General features: G+C 34.2%; 3 protein-coding genes, 1 long non-coding RNA gene, 1 other non-coding gene and 1 pseudogene across 5 annotated transcripts; 4 read left to right on the plus strand and 2 right to left on the minus strand.

The window, feature by feature from the left end:
• Positions 1 to 312: 312 nt before the first annotated feature.
• Positions 313 to 392, plus strand: TRNAL-UAG (transfer RNA leucine (anticodon UAG)). Its single transcript has one exon. It is a non-coding gene; the product is annotated as a tRNA-Leu (tRNA).
• A 143-nt stretch (positions 393 to 535) lies between these two features.
• LOC108844588 (40S ribosomal protein S14-2) lies at positions 536 to 1,773 on the plus strand. The gene is made up of 5 exons (XM_018617870.2): positions 536 to 675; positions 896 to 1,015; positions 1,109 to 1,154; positions 1,262 to 1,477; positions 1,563 to 1,773. The coding sequence occupies exons 1-5, from the start codon at positions 673 to 675 to the stop codon at positions 1,628 to 1,630; spliced, it is 453 nt and encodes a 150-aa protein (XP_018473372.1). The 5' UTR covers positions 536 to 672; the 3' UTR covers positions 1,631 to 1,773.
• Positions 1,774 to 2,272: 499 nt separating this feature from the next.
• LOC130505730 (ubiquitin-60S ribosomal protein L40) lies at positions 2,273 to 3,301 on the plus strand (the record flags this gene model as incomplete). Its single annotated transcript, XM_057000323.1, is given in 5 exon segments — positions 2,273 to 2,375; positions 2,460 to 2,546; positions 2,633 to 2,735; positions 2,973 to 3,039; positions 3,131 to 3,301. Coding segments are annotated over 5 exon segments (387 nt in total). The 3' UTR covers positions 3,158 to 3,301.
• Positions 3,302 to 3,949: 648 nt separating this feature from the next.
• LOC130505729 (beta-fructofuranosidase, insoluble isoenzyme CWINV4-like) lies at positions 3,950 to 7,226 on the minus strand. Its single transcript, XM_057000322.1, has 6 exons — positions 6,989 to 7,226; positions 5,996 to 6,004; positions 4,983 to 5,842; positions 4,493 to 4,902; positions 4,296 to 4,410; positions 3,950 to 4,208 (listed from the first exon to the last, which is right to left on the minus strand). Exons 1-6 carry the CDS (start codon positions 7,170 to 7,172, stop codon positions 4,014 to 4,016), a joined length of 1,773 nt encoding a protein of 590 aa, XP_056856302.1. The 5' UTR covers positions 7,173 to 7,226; the 3' UTR covers positions 3,950 to 4,013.
• A 3,230-nt stretch (positions 7,227 to 10,456) lies between these two features.
• LOC108845351 (kinesin-like protein KIN-5C) lies at positions 10,457 to 13,852 on the minus strand (annotated as a pseudogene).
• On the plus strand, positions 13,630 to 15,103 carry LOC108844426 (uncharacterized). Its single transcript, XR_001948446.2, has 3 exons — positions 13,630 to 14,127; positions 14,296 to 14,399; positions 14,819 to 15,103. It is a non-coding gene; the product is annotated as an uncharacterized LOC108844426 (long non-coding RNA).

Here is a 15,103-nt window from a genome sequence, read left to right on the forward strand (position 1 = left end):
CATAGTGATGGAGGATGAAGGCAAAACCGATGTAAACTGGTTTCATTTACTATAGCGCAAAGAGTAGTTCAAGTTCTGGACCGTTGTTCTGACGGCCGCGTAATGGGTGGGCCGAAGAAATATACGAAAAGAAAGAATAACGAGAACTCTCTTAGGAGCATTTAAAAGAGGTGTTTGAACTTGCTCGAGTCTCATAAAACTACACTATTTGCTTGTGTCGACACGTTTTAAGTGAGGTTACCAAGTGAAAACAACGCTAGCAATTAAAGTAATTTCAGAATATATAATTAAGTTTTCAGTAACTAAACATTCGACAGTTTGGCCGAGTGGTCTAAGGCGCCAGATTTAGGCTCTGGTCCGCAAGGGCGTGGGTTCAAATCCCACAGCTGTCATCTCCTTTTTTTAAAAAATGCTTAAATCATAAAACGACGCCGTTACCTAGGCATCAACAAGCGAATGAGTCTCTGCTTCTACACACTGGGCCAGCCCAATAGTTAAGATTCAGCCCAAAACCTATTTCGAGAGGCTCATCGAGCTCACTCAGAGAAGTCATAAACCCTAATATAAAATCGCCATCTGATAACGCGCAACTTCTCTCCCTCTTGCCAAATCTCTGCGTCGGCGGAACTACAGTAAGAAGACGATCTCTCACATCCTTTCCTTGCCCTAAAAATGGTAAAGCTTCGTCTCCTGATTTTATCAGATTTTGACTGGAAGAGTTTTGTTTCTCCGATCTTAAATTTATTTTCGTGTTATTTGGAAGTTATGATCTTTGGATCCTCTTTTTGGTTTATAGATTGATGAATCACTAAGAAGTGCTGTGATTAATATATATATATGTATATGATTCGAGCTCGAAGAGTAATACAGTTTAGCGTTATGTTGTGTTGTGTAGTCGAGGAGAAAGACGAGAGAGCCAAAGGAAGAGACAGTGACTCTTGGACCAGCTGTTCGTGATGGAGAACAAGTGTTCGGTGTTGTCCACATCTTCGCTTCCTTCAACGACACTTTCATTGTATATAGTTTTTCTTGATTATTGTCCATTTTCATGTGTATGGGAAGCTTAGCTTACATTGTATCTGATTTACATTTTTTTATATATTTGCAGCACGTTACTGATTTGTCTGGACGTGAAACCCTTGTCCGTATCACTGGTAAGAATCAATTGATTTAGAACACAGATGTTGTTACTTCTGATTTTATTGTCCCTTGAGTTACTTATTCTCTTGACCACTTAATCTCCTTGCGGCATTGTCATTAGGTGGGATGAAGGTGAAAGCTGACAGGGATGAGTCCTCACCTTACGCAGCTATGCTTGCTGCTCAAGATGTTGCTCAGCGTTGCAAGGAGCTTGGAATCACCGCTATGCACGTGAAGCTCCGTGCCACGGGTGGAAACAAGACCAAGACACCTGGTCCTGGTGCTCAATCCGCTCTTAGAGCTCTTGCCCGTTCTGGCATGAAGATTGGCCGCATTGGTGAGTTGCATAAACCATAACCTAAACATAACTAAGACTTGGTTTAATGTGTCCTGAACATTTCTTTACATTGTTGTTGTTGCAGAGGATGTTACTCCGATCCCAACGGACAGTACCCGCAGAAAGGGTGGTAGAAGAGGAAGGAGGCTCTGAGTTTTCTTTTGGTTCATTTGTTTCAGTTTGTCAGACCAATGTTTTTTTTTTGAATTTTGTGAAAGAGTTTCGAAGTTGAATGCTTTTTGTTAATTTTGCGCAACATTTTCTGCTATGATTAGTCTGGCTTTTGCTAAGGATTACTTCGGTTGTTACTAGTTTTAAAAAGTCTTGAATGTCTGAATTAATGAGACAAATTATCGGGTTTAATTACAGCCATTCAATTTCTGCTAGTGGTTTTGCCATTCTTTCAGTGATGATCTCATTATATACATTGATAAATTAAATCAATGAGTTATTTGGACCAGTAGTTGTCATGTCCAAGTAAGTACCCTATACATGTTCTATGCGGACAAACCAACACCTATTGTTTCTCGTCTTCTTCCCAAAAAAAGTACCAAAGAAGAAAAATGGTGACCATGTTAAAGCATGCAGCTCGCTACTATACTTTTTTTTTTCGGTTTCTGGTGTTAGCAATTTGGAATGTCGAATTGTCCGTCCATAAGTTTATGGGCTGGGCCCATCCAAATGCTAGTAAAATCCTCATCAAAACCCTAGAAATGGAGAACGACGAGTATAAATTCATTTCTTATTTGTTAAAACTAACATTTTTGTTTTTGGAGACTTGCGGCGGCGGCGAAGATGCAGATATTCGTGAAAACGCTAACGGGCAAGACCATCACCCTCGAGGTGGAGAGCAGCGACACCATCGACAATGTCAAGGCTAAGATCCAGGACAAAGAAGGTATAACTTTACTCTTTTTATCTTTTTTTTTTCTCAAAGTTGTGCTCTCTTCTTGATTCGTTTTTACTCTGTTTTTGTTTTCAGGAATCCCTCCGGATCAGCAGAGGTTGATATTCGCCGGAAAACAGCTTGAAGATGGTCGTACCTTGGCTGACTATAACATCCAGAAAGGTTTTTCTTTTTTTTTTAAAAAACGCTTCTTTTAAGTTTTGATTACCTAAAGATTGTATGTTAATTCAGTGCTCTGTTTAAAACAGAGTCGACTCTGCATCTTGTTCTGAGGCTAAGGGGAGGTATCATTGAGCCTTCTTTGATGGCTTTGGCCCGTAAGTATAATCAAGACAAGATGATCTGTCGCAAGTAAGCTTATCACTCTTGTCTCTTTCCTCTTTTCTTGTCTGATTGTGTGTGATACAATGTTTGATAAATGTAGTTTAGCGTTAAAGTAATTGTTAGAGTTTCGATTCTACTTTCGTTTGGATATCGATACTTGTTGTTCGTTGAACTATAATTAGATCATTGTGATTTGTGAATGGTTTCTTTTATGTGTTCTTGAGTATCTTTGGGTCTCATGTTGAGTTAATATCTTTGGTTTAGGTGTTACGCTCGTCTACACCCGAGGGCTGTGAACTGCAGGAAAAAGAAGTGTGGCCACAGCAACCAGGTTTTTGCTTCTGTCTCTTTTTTTTTTTGTTCTTTGATTTTACTTTTATAGATTAGTTGTTAATTTCTTATTCTTTTTTTCTCTTTTGCAGTTGAGGCCGAAGAAGAAGATCAAGTGATCTGTTTTTTCACCAGAAGCTAATTTATCTATGTTGTATTTTTGTGTTTCCTCATCTCTAGTGTTTTGACACAAACTCGTTGCAGTGGATTTTTGTCCTAAAAGATTATTAGTAATTCTGAATTGTTTTTGGCGGTTTTAATAATTCGAAATTGTGACACAACCTAGTTTCGTTGGATTGCCGCGCCTTATATTTTCCTTCTAGGTTGATTGATTCTTAAAACGTTTTGGAAACAATAGCCATCATTCCGTAGTTTACAACATCATATATGTTAACTGTGGTCATTTGAGATTGTACAACGAAGCACAAGATCTATTCTACATGTGTTGTTGAAAAGATGCTGTTGAAAACCGAAGACAAAAACAAAAAAAATGTTGGGCCCAAAATCTTACATTTCTAACTGCATTCTCAGAAAAAACTAAATTCAGAGATCTTAGATGTTTTTGGTGTTTTTAGCTTTGAATGTTTGAATTTAGTTCTTACTCTTCAAGTTCTTTGTTTCTTTTGGTGTTTCTGTATTTTGGTGTTTCTGTATTTAGCTATCGCACTTCGATGTTCATATTTTTCTTTTACATTAACTCAAATAGCATTGCACTTCTGAAGTTCTAAAGTCTATGTACTTCTAGGCTAGTCGCAAGTCTCTGCCTTCCTCTCCTTAGAATCATCCGCCTTTTAAAACATAAATCGAAAATTATTGTTGGTTGGCGTTCTTGGACTATCTTATTATGAGTGGTGAATAATAAGGTACGAGATTTCAATAGATAAAACATGGATTTCACTAATCAAATTGATAAAAAAAAACAGAAAATTCCGAAGTTTCTCTTATTATAATGACACATCAACAACCAACTAATAATTAAGTAGCTCCATTATTCATTTGCAAAGGCCTCTCCATGCTCCAAGCATCAACACTCTCTACGTTCACAGTTTGTGTTCCATTGTTAAACACATACAAATGTGCATTCTCTTTCACTGCTTTTACCGGATACACTCTTGACGTTATCACTGTCTTCCCCAAAGCTCCAAAGCTCTCTATTACCGAATGGTCAATCTGTAAATTCATAATTCAATTTTATGTTACATTACATTTACATAATCAAACTAAAAATATAGGAAACATTCTTATTATTATACATACCAAACTCCTTAGAGAGATCCTTCCATCAGCTAGATCGACATCCACAAAACCAGCAAATGGTGGTTTGTACATCCTATCTTGATTGAGTGGACCCCTGTCTTGCTCTAAGGATGAACTATAACGATATGTTACATTGATGTTAGAATCTTTAAATATATATATAGTATGTTAAGGATATAGAGAGTGTGGAAACATACGGTCTAGCATCAGAGCACATGAGAACCTTAGGCTTATTTGTGGAAGTGTCTTTGAAAACTCTAAAGAAGATAGGAGTGTACTCTTCCAAATCAGGAGTGGCCAATGTGATCAGACCAAAAGGTCCTACACCACCTGTTACGTTCGAGCCTTTCACTCTACACAAATCTAACGGCTTGTATGTGTAGCTCGTGTCAAATGGCTCAGCTTTCTCTAGACTTCCAACGTTAAATGTCACTTCCACATCCGCCTGAGCAGGAGTGATCCCTTTGACTTCTAAGCGTTGACCCATCTCGATGTCTTTGTTGTTCATTCGGACATAACTACTTCTTAGTGACTCTATTTCTTCAATAGGCCAAAACACTAGTTGCTTCTTGTTTGATGAGTCAAGAAGCACCGTTCTTGGAATTACCTATAATAATTATAATTAAAGAATGTTTGGAAAATCTTGAAAAAATACATCAAACTATCAGTTTAGGTAAGATATATAACCTGAAGACCAGCCCAACCCTTGGATATATCATCTTCAACTGTGTCAGATTCATTGGCCCAGCCCCACAAGATTCTTCTGTTCTTTTTGTAGTCAAAGAACGTCTTGGATGCATAGAAATTACCGTAATCAAATCTTAAACCGTCCCAACCATCAGGTGAATCACCGTTTGGTACGTACCGGTCCTTCTTAGGATAGTATTTGCCAAGCGTGTAATACTCGTACCGTGTCATGTCCAAGCTAACTTTCAACACGTGCTTGGCGTTTGGACCGGCGTAATCTAAGTCCAAACCGTTCTCGAAATCGATTGTGGAAACCGGGAAGAAGTCAGGACATTCCCACATACCGGTTGATTCTTTGGAGTGGACCGGGTGCTTAGCTTTGACCCAGTGCCTGAAGTCTCGACTTCTGTAGATATAAGCGATTCCCCTATGCTTTTTTCTAGACCCCACGAGAGTTCTCCAATGCCCATCTTTGGACAACCAGGCCGTGGTTGGATCACGAAAGTCTGAACCATTCATGGTATAATCTGGCATTGCGACCGGGTTATCATCTGGTTTAATCCATTTCCTTAGGTATGGGTCTGAGGGATCCTCCGGGATTGCGTAGTTTTGCATTTGAGTTTCGTTTTGGTTAATGCCGGTATAGAGGATAACCGGTCCTTTACCTGGTACGAGTGTTATTGAACCAGACCATGTACCTTTGATGTCAAACCATTTGGAGGGATAAATGGCATGTTCAAGAGCCTCCCAATTCACCAAGTCTTTGGAAACGGAATGTGCCCACACAATATTACCCCAAACTGCACCTTTGGTGTTATATTGATAGAAGAGATGGTAGAAACCTTTGTAGTACAATGGACCTGCGTTCCATAAACATATAGATTAGGATTATCTTTGTCTTAATAACATAAGAATATTTAGAACAACACAAGTACACGTAAGGTTTATGTTTATGTACAATAATTTACATAAGAATATTTAGGACAACACAAGTACTTTTCTGATAAACTCACCATTTGGATCTTTTGGGATTTGGGATGGTCGAGAATGCCACATGGAAACACACACGAAAACAAAGGTTAGTTTATGTTGAAGTCATCAAAATAAGATTTAGTTTTTAAGGAAACTATGATAAGATAATAGGATACGCGATACATCATACAATAGAATCACTTGATTTTCTTTGGTAGAAAGACAACTTGTAGATGAAATTAAGAAAACGTGAATAAAGGAAGAAAAGGTGCAATAGAAGTAGTATATACCAAGTGCCGTATGGTAGTTATTATTTTTATTTTTTTGAACACCACATCTCATTCATTAATCATCAGAAAGGTATGGTGGTTATTTTATTTTCTTTTATTTATTACTCGATCACGATCGTTCTTTCCTGAACATAATATATGTTTATCAACTAGAAAATGGTTATCTTCACTCACGTACAGACTACAGAATTTTTCCCTTTTTGCAACAAGATTTATTTACAGAAACATATGGCCACACAATCACAGATAAGCATAAATTTTATACCAAAAAATAAGTATATCTGCGTTCTCACGTGATTATGATGTGTTTTCTACTGGTAATGCATATACATAAACTAAAGCATAGTTTATATACAAAAAAACAAGAATAGTCTTAATTTAGACGTAAAATATATACCTCATAACCATTTTCTAACATACATATATGTATATGTAATTATCAATACGTGGACTGTTGAAAATATAGTAATCTGATCGGAAAATAAGTTTTCTTCCTAAGAATACGGGAAGCTTGTTCGGTTGTTCCAGAAAGAAAAAACAACTGTTTCTTTCATTGAAATACTGGTTTCATTGTTTTATCACACATACTATAACACGCAAACATTGGATTTAAAATAAAATGATTATCTTTTATATGGCTGTGCAAATCACGTCGTAGTGAAACTTCCAGAACACAAAAAAAAAAAACTAAAAGAAACCTAAAACCAAAGAGATAATCATTTGCACAGAGAGAGATCAATGTACCGTTAATCCAATGCTTTGGAGGTTGAAAGTGAAAAGCGGATCTGTGAAAATGATTCACTAACTCAACTGATTGGGATTGCAAATTTTCATAAACTTGATGAAAAGCGTTAATTCGTTTGATATTATTGCATAAATTGATTAGTACAAGCAACAATAACACAGAAAGAGTACTTGAGAAACCCATTGATCCCAAAATTCAGGAATTTTAGTGCTGTTTGATTTTGTGTGTAAAAATGGAGTACAGAGAATTTGATAAGTAAAAATGTAGTTTGTTGAAGTGTTTATATAGGCTGCTAAGGATGTGGAAGAAGATAACTTTTAGGATAATGTTGATTTAGTGAATTTTTACTATTAACTATAATTAGAAGATATACATCAGGTTGGTGTTAAAAAAAATACACCGCCCCTGATTTTAGGTTTTAATGTTTCTTATCCAAATTGAAGTTGAATTTATTTGGTCGACATCTAAACTCCTTCTTTCTAGGGTTCTCCTATGTGTAATTATCCAGAAAAGTTGATAAATATATTAGTTCATTACTCTTTCTTGTTTTATAATAATAATCATTTTAAAAAATTTATTTTGTTTTAAAATAAATGTCATTCTATAATTTCAATATAATTTTATACATTAAATACAATTTTTGAATAATCAATAATTTTTTATTTAGATTATTATTATTTAATTAATCTAATCTATTAAAAGTGAAGTACAAATTAAAATTAACCCTTAGTTTTCCTAAATAATTACAAGTCTATGCCACTAGATTTTTTATCATTTAATTATATTTCTAAAGTATCCAAATTTAATTTCCTTATTTAAACTGAGTTATTTTAACAGATTTTTTGTCTAATGTATCAAAATTATTTAAACTAAGATTATGGAATCTTACCAAATATCTAAACTGATATTTTTTTAAACGTGATTATAAAAATATCTAAACTGATATTTTTTAAACGTGATTGAAAGAATCGTTTTTAACCAAATATTCTAAGAATAGACTTCCATATTCTCATTATTCACTAAATTACTTTCCAATATATTAAGCAAAAATTACATGTTAAATATTAGGTAAATATTAATTTGTTTTCCTAAATTAAATTTGATTTAAATACACTTCATTCACTTTTCCATTAAATCAATGTCAAAAATATATATTTTTATCAGCTCAAAAAGTATTTTTTATTGGACAAACAATTAATAGAAATTATAATATCAACTCTTCATTTAAAAAATATGAACGAGAAAGTATCACCAAATTTGAACCAAAACTGGATAAATATCCAAGCGGATTTATTTTATTCAAATTTATATGTTATATTATTTTTATATGTTATATTATTTTTATTTTTAGATTTAGGAATATTTAAAGTATATAAATATTTTTAAAATTCAAAAACAATTTAAACGGGTTATTCAAACCTGTAAAGATCCTAATTAAACCGGGACCAAAATTTATAAACAACCGAATACAGCTGGAATCTTTAAACTCAAAAAACTCAAATCTGAATATATTAATCCAATTCGAGTGAGTATCCAAATATCAACCTTTAACATAGTCAATGTAAAACGATCAAATATAATAAGATACATCATTTAGTATAAATAAAAAAAATAGAAAATTAGTACCCGTGCGGGCGCACGGGTCAAGATCTAGTTATACATTAAAATACTAGTCAATTCTGTAAGTGTCAAAATGACACTTATTTAGAAATAGAGGGAGTAATATTATTATTTGATCATGTTATCATTAATTATGTGACGATTCGTTGCTCACGTGAATTTATATTTATTATAACACCTTTTTATCTTTTATAGTTATGAGGCAACATCTTTCTCAAAAAGAAAAAAAGGAAGAATTTATGGCAGCATGTCTGCTCTTGTTTATACTTGAACAAGTGAACATATTTTGTATTATGTTTGCATTTCAATACCTTATTTATACAAAACATCATATATTCTAGATTAATTAAATATTCCAGTATGTAAATTGAATTTTCTATTATATTTTCATAATATAATTCGATTATTGGTAAAATTAGAATATGTCTATCCTTTTCATATATCTAATTTTTGGGAAAAAGAAAGTTGAACCATAACAAATCTATCATTTTTTTATCCCAAGAGATTATAAGTTTAACGTCTGAAACTTTTAAATTATAAAACAAATATACTAATAACTATAGATGATTTTTTTAATACTTTAACCTAAATGAAGGTTACAATAGTTGATTAAACAAAAAAAAACTTGAGACACAAGTTGTTGTCGTGTTTTTTTTTTTTTGCTAAAATAGACACAAGTTGTTAGATAGATCTCTTTTAATGCCACTTGCATGTATCCAATAGATCGATTTAAATCAAGATTACAATAGTTGATTAAACAAAAAAAAATTGAGACACAAAGGTGTTAGAGATATCTTTTAAAGTTCACGTGCATGTATCCAATAGATCGATCAAAATCAAGAACCAGTTTAAACCAGACCCACTCAGAGACAAATACTCGAGACATAAACGAACCTAATGTCCCGTTTTGAGTAAGTTGCGCCGTCACTAGAAAAGACGATCGCATCATAACGCCAAAAAGTGAAGCAAAGATTCTTCACACAGTTCTAAGTTTACATCTTTAGCATTGAACTTGCTTCCACCACTTTTTTTTGCTAGTTGTGATGAATCACTGCTATAATTGTGTTTGTGTAACATCTCCAACCTGATTTTGCTTGCATCTTTTGTGTATATGAACCTGCAGGTGTATCACCCATTCTCGGGTTGGCTTTCTATATCAAAGTTATAATGCCTAACACAATATCTTTAGCCAATTGTTACCATGTATTTGATTGAAGAAACAAGATTAAAAATAAATGTATGTAACTCCATTTTATATATTCATGGTTCCAGTTTCTAAAATGAATGACCAAATACAAAAGCTTGATACATAAACAAGATTTGCCATTACCAGTATCTGCTGAGTTATAAAGCTTCGGAGAACTTGCACGAACAAAAAGGTGTTCATTCATAATTACACTCTGAAATGGCAAAAAGAGGACTCTGTGGAATCTTTCATGCTATTGCTCATGATTTCTACAAATTCTCAGGGTATTGTGAGAAAGATGAATCTTTTGAGTGGCACGATTTCACAAATGCTACTTGATTTTCCACTTAAAATGTTCCTCGTTGGGATTTGAAAGCATCTTCTTGGTTGAGTCTTATATAGAAAGTTATCAAGTGGTATATGCATGCACAACATAAAACAACACGAGCAAAAAGGGTCCAAGAAAATGCTTAGATATTAAATTGCTGTCATAAATTTCACTAAATAACATAATCATACATTATACAATGCTGAATATTTCAATGTAAGTGAAAGAAGTTGAATCCCACAAAGGATAGTTTTACTACTTAACTCAGAAAATGTCAGAAGCATCTGACTCTTCATTGATTTATTCCCAGACTTGCACAAATATGCACCCAGATAATAGTTATACATACACAAACAAAAGAGCATAATGGAACAGAGATGATTCCCTAGCTAGTTTACTTGTAAGAGAGGCAACCGTGTTAGCTGTTGTGGTTTTGGATCCTTGGCTGCAAAGGATTCATAGAAGTTGTTTTCGCTGAACATCCGGTTCGCTCCTACAAGGAGTTGTCCCTGTGGGCTTATACTTCTTCGGTTCACCAAATTAAGAGCTAGGGGATAAGGTTCGTTGAGAATAAAATGAGTAATGTTATTTATTATGCTGTGAGGACCAATTTACCATGTATCTATGTTGAATAGTTTCATGAGATTTATCCTCAATGCATCTGGCTTGGCAACAATGATCCTGTTGGAAACTTTCAAGAGATTTCTTGTGTCCTGACATTTTCCAAGATTTGTGATACAGATGCTATTTCGTCCTCTGACATGCCTGAAAGATTACAAATGATATCAATTAAACATTGTCATGTTAATGGTCATCATTTCGACCTAAGAGACGTCTTTAAACCAGAGGAACGGTAACGTGTAAGAAAGAGAGAGCTCATGGTCAATTTGCTGGATTATCTCAAATCTGTTCTTGGTTACATCTCAGCGGCAGTCCTAGCAGAATCTGCTTCTGCATCGTGCAGCTCGTTATTATCACAAGCAGACCTAACAAGTGAAGAGACATGATCTGCGACTTGTTTACTGTTCATATCCTTTAGAGATTCTTGAGTTTGCTTGCAGTGTTTGAAAGCAGATTCTGCATGACCAACACTAATGCTTATAGAAGGATAGAAAAGGTTAAAATAAATTGACTGAAAGATTTTAACTCCATTCGACAATATTTTGCAGCTGAAAAATCGGCACCTTCTCTGGCACGATTCTTAGCTTGGGACGTCAGAGCATTCTGAAGTTCATCAAATAACGACGATGTTGTCCAACCCCCGAAGCAAGAAAAATCCACATGAAATTGACAATTTAACATATTCAAATTCACTAAAATAAAAAGAAAGAACTTGACAAAGGCTTACATCCTCAAGACAAGCATTTGAGTTTGCCTTGTGCAAGCGGACAAATAAATCCCTTGACGCTTGAACCTTCTTTTTCATTTCGAGAATGTCCTGGACAAATAAATATTCAGCTAGTGTTACGAAGTTAAACAGCTATTACAACACTAACAATTTTCAGCAGAACTTACTGATACCTTGAAAAAATAGTGCAGACAAGAAACTAATTGATTGTTAAAAAAACCAAAAGAGCAGTGTATTTTATTGGGACAGACATGAAGAAGCCATATTGAATAGACTCGTAATTTGTTCAGAGAGTTCTGCTTGATAATTGTCTACCACTTTTCTGTTATCCGCACTGAGTGTGTCCTCTCTTCCTGCACAGACAGCACCAGATAGATTATATATTTAACACTTCACATGATATTGCTAATGAAAAAGGAAGTCAAATTGGTAAACACACAGATCAATTTTTTTGGGTTTACCGAAGCATTAGCTTTCTCTAAGCTGGATTATAAAATGCAAGCTTGTTGAACCAGAGTTTTTTTTCTGGCAAAATGTGGAAGTATGTTAGGGACAAATTTGCAAGCATTTGACTAGAGTAAAAATTTAGAAAATACCAGTTTTTTTCTGCTCTGAAATGATGAAATCTTTTCAAGTTATTTTTGGGTTCACCGACCAATAGAAATCAAGTATTTTATAATTAATATCTTTTAAAAATAGAAACAAAATATTGTCAAATTATATTATGTTTTTAAAATAAATAAAATGAAAACAAATAAAACTAATAGTAGTTACAAAAAATGATTTAAGAAATATATTTTTAACATTTAAAAAAAAAAACCCTAAACCCTTGAGTATACTATAAGCCTTGGATATATGATAAACCCTTGGATAATCTTGAACTCTAAACTCTAAACTCTAGTATATGCAAAAGAAATTTAGATATTTTAACGCCGTGATGGAAATACTAAACCCTAAATCCTAAACTGTAAACCCTAAACCCTTGCGTAAACCCTAAATTCTTTTTAGGATTAAAGATTTGGTATTTTTAAGATTTAGTGTTTAATGTTTTTAATTTAGAGTTTAGGATTTAGTGTTTTGATGATGGAGTTAAAATATTTTTAATTTTTTTGCATATATTACTATTTTTATTTATTTTTAACATTTTTATTTTAAAAACATAATATAATTTGATAATATTTTGTTTTCTTATTTAAAAGATATCAATTGTGAAATGAGTGATTCATATTGGTTGGGGGAATCTTTGGGTTCACTCTAGGGGTGAACCCCAGAATAAGTCAATCTTTTCTCCTTCATGGCATATTGAGATTCCTCTCCAATTCCTCGTTTGTTTGTGGAAGCAAGCATTTTTGCACGTTTGGCTCAAGTTTTTCTATATAGCATGATAAAAGTATCAGAGCATGTTGATTTAGGCATAGAGCACAAAAGGACATCAAAAGGAATCAACCAATACATCAGTGCTTTCAAGCCTGCTAGTCAGATCAGAGCACGTGACCGGTGTATTTGTCTTGCAACTCCTCAAGTTTCTTGTAAAAGATATATATACATAATCAACTTCAAATGCCATTTCTGACAAATAACAGAAATAACAACTGTGTTTGATCCATTGAGGAAGAAGAAAACAACATTTTGATAATTCTCTATCTGACCACCCATCTGTTCAATCTGTTCAGCCATTTCCTACAAAAGGAGCAAACAAGGGATTATAATAGTAGTACCAAGCTACAATTAATGTCAAATGAACACTGTTCCTTACACTTAAAAAAAAAAAATCTGAATTGTGTTCAGAAAAATACCTTTCTTTCACTCTCCTCTTGATAGTATCTCTATTTTGGCATATAAACACCATTTTTCTTACGGGAAGCATAAGCCTCTAAAAATCATGCAAATAAAACTTATGATTAATAGACAAGCAGAGGATTCAGAGCAGAAGACTTTGTAGCGAATAATATATTTAGCTGTGTGAAGATCTTTTATCAAGGTAGATTTCATCATTTTGTGGTTAACGTGCCAAAAAATATATAAAAGAGTACGAACCTGAGTTCTCTGCTTTTCAGTGGCTGGCCTAAGTGGAAAACAAAACAAGGAAAATAAAATAGAGGCTTGAAGTTGATGAATGAGTTTGTTCCTTAGAGCATGATTATCGGGCGTCCTTGTCCCGTATCTTAGCATTATTAGCTGAAAATTTAAATCAATAATAATGAAATACGAGAGGGACGTCCTTAATTAAGAAGTTTTCTTAACACGTCCTTATGGGCACGTGTCATCCTCCAACATGAAGACGGTCTCTCTCTTGTTTTCATCGTCTCCTTCTCCCTATTTTTTCTGGACTGTGATTTCCAACCAAACCGTCTCCCTCCGTTGCTGCTTCCATCGATCATTACCTATCTATGACTCTGCCTTGGCTATTAGAGCAAAGAACCCTAGATTCAAGTCGTGGGGGCAGCAGGGTTTTGATTCTCAATCATTAGAAACTGGTTTACTGCATCGGATTCGGATCGATTAGAAATCAAATCGGAAAAACATGAAAGAAGGGAAATCTGCAAAGTCGAATCATCAGCATCAAGACAACCATGAAGAGATTCACCACCAAAAGAGTCATCTCGGTTCTTTCAAATTCGCCAAACTGTTTGATTCAGAAGCTTCCTGGGACAAGGTAACTAACTATAAGTCTCCCCTTTTAACATTCATATACTCTTCTCTCTAAAGTTGATTCCTTTATCCTGTCTCCCTTACGCTTACTTTAATCTTTAAAAACAGTGATTAAAAACACAAGAACTTGTTATAGATAATAATATAATGTTTTATGTGGTGTTGGGGACAGGACCAACTAGGAGATGTGTTGCACTGGATCAGGCAAGTTGTTGGCTTACTCTGCGGTTTGCTTTGGGGTGCCATCCCTTTGGTTGGAGACATCTGGCTACTTCTGTAAGTTTCTTCTTTTGTTGCATTGCTTGTTTTGTTAAGATCTGCAAGTGCATTCGGCTACATTCATATAGTTTTGTGTTTTTCTATTACAATCCACACTTTACATAGCCAGGCATTTGGCAAGTAATGATATATATCTTTATTATCCTTTTACAAGTACGAGAATTGTAATATGTTCACACCTTCCTCAGTTTTGCTTGTGCTTGTACACCAAAAGGGTCCAGATGAGATGAAAAGATTCTCATGAACTCTTATTATTGTTTTGCTTATGCATTAGTTCTGTGTATTACTATCGCTTATCTTAATAGTATTCATTTTTTCTACAACTTGTTTCTCTAGCCCTTACCATCAATTAACAGAGTAACTTTTACTATTAAGTCAAGTTAATAATAAAAGTTTCGTGATGAATTATGTTTCAGCTTGCGTGGATTCTGGTGTATAACTTGTCCATGCTCAGAAGAAGTTTAGAGAAGGTGGATTTCATGGTGTTGATGACATTCTTCTTTACATTGCTCTTGATGCTTTTGTTTTCTCAAGATGAAAAGTAGCTTTTCTTTGAAGTGTCATCTTTGTTACAACTTAATAGTTTACTTCAGCTAGAAGAAGAAAACCATTGAAATTCACTTAAAACTCTTGTTTTATGTTTCAACGGGGTAAAAAGATGATATACACAGCTGGGAGAGACACCAATAATCTATCATTTT

This window comes from Raphanus sativus, unplaced genomic scaffold (genome assembly GCF_000801105.2).
Source record: "Raphanus sativus cultivar WK10039 unplaced genomic scaffold, ASM80110v3 Scaffold2534, whole genome shotgun sequence".
NCBI classification, from domain to species: Eukaryota; Viridiplantae; Streptophyta; class Magnoliopsida; order Brassicales; family Brassicaceae; genus Raphanus; species Raphanus sativus.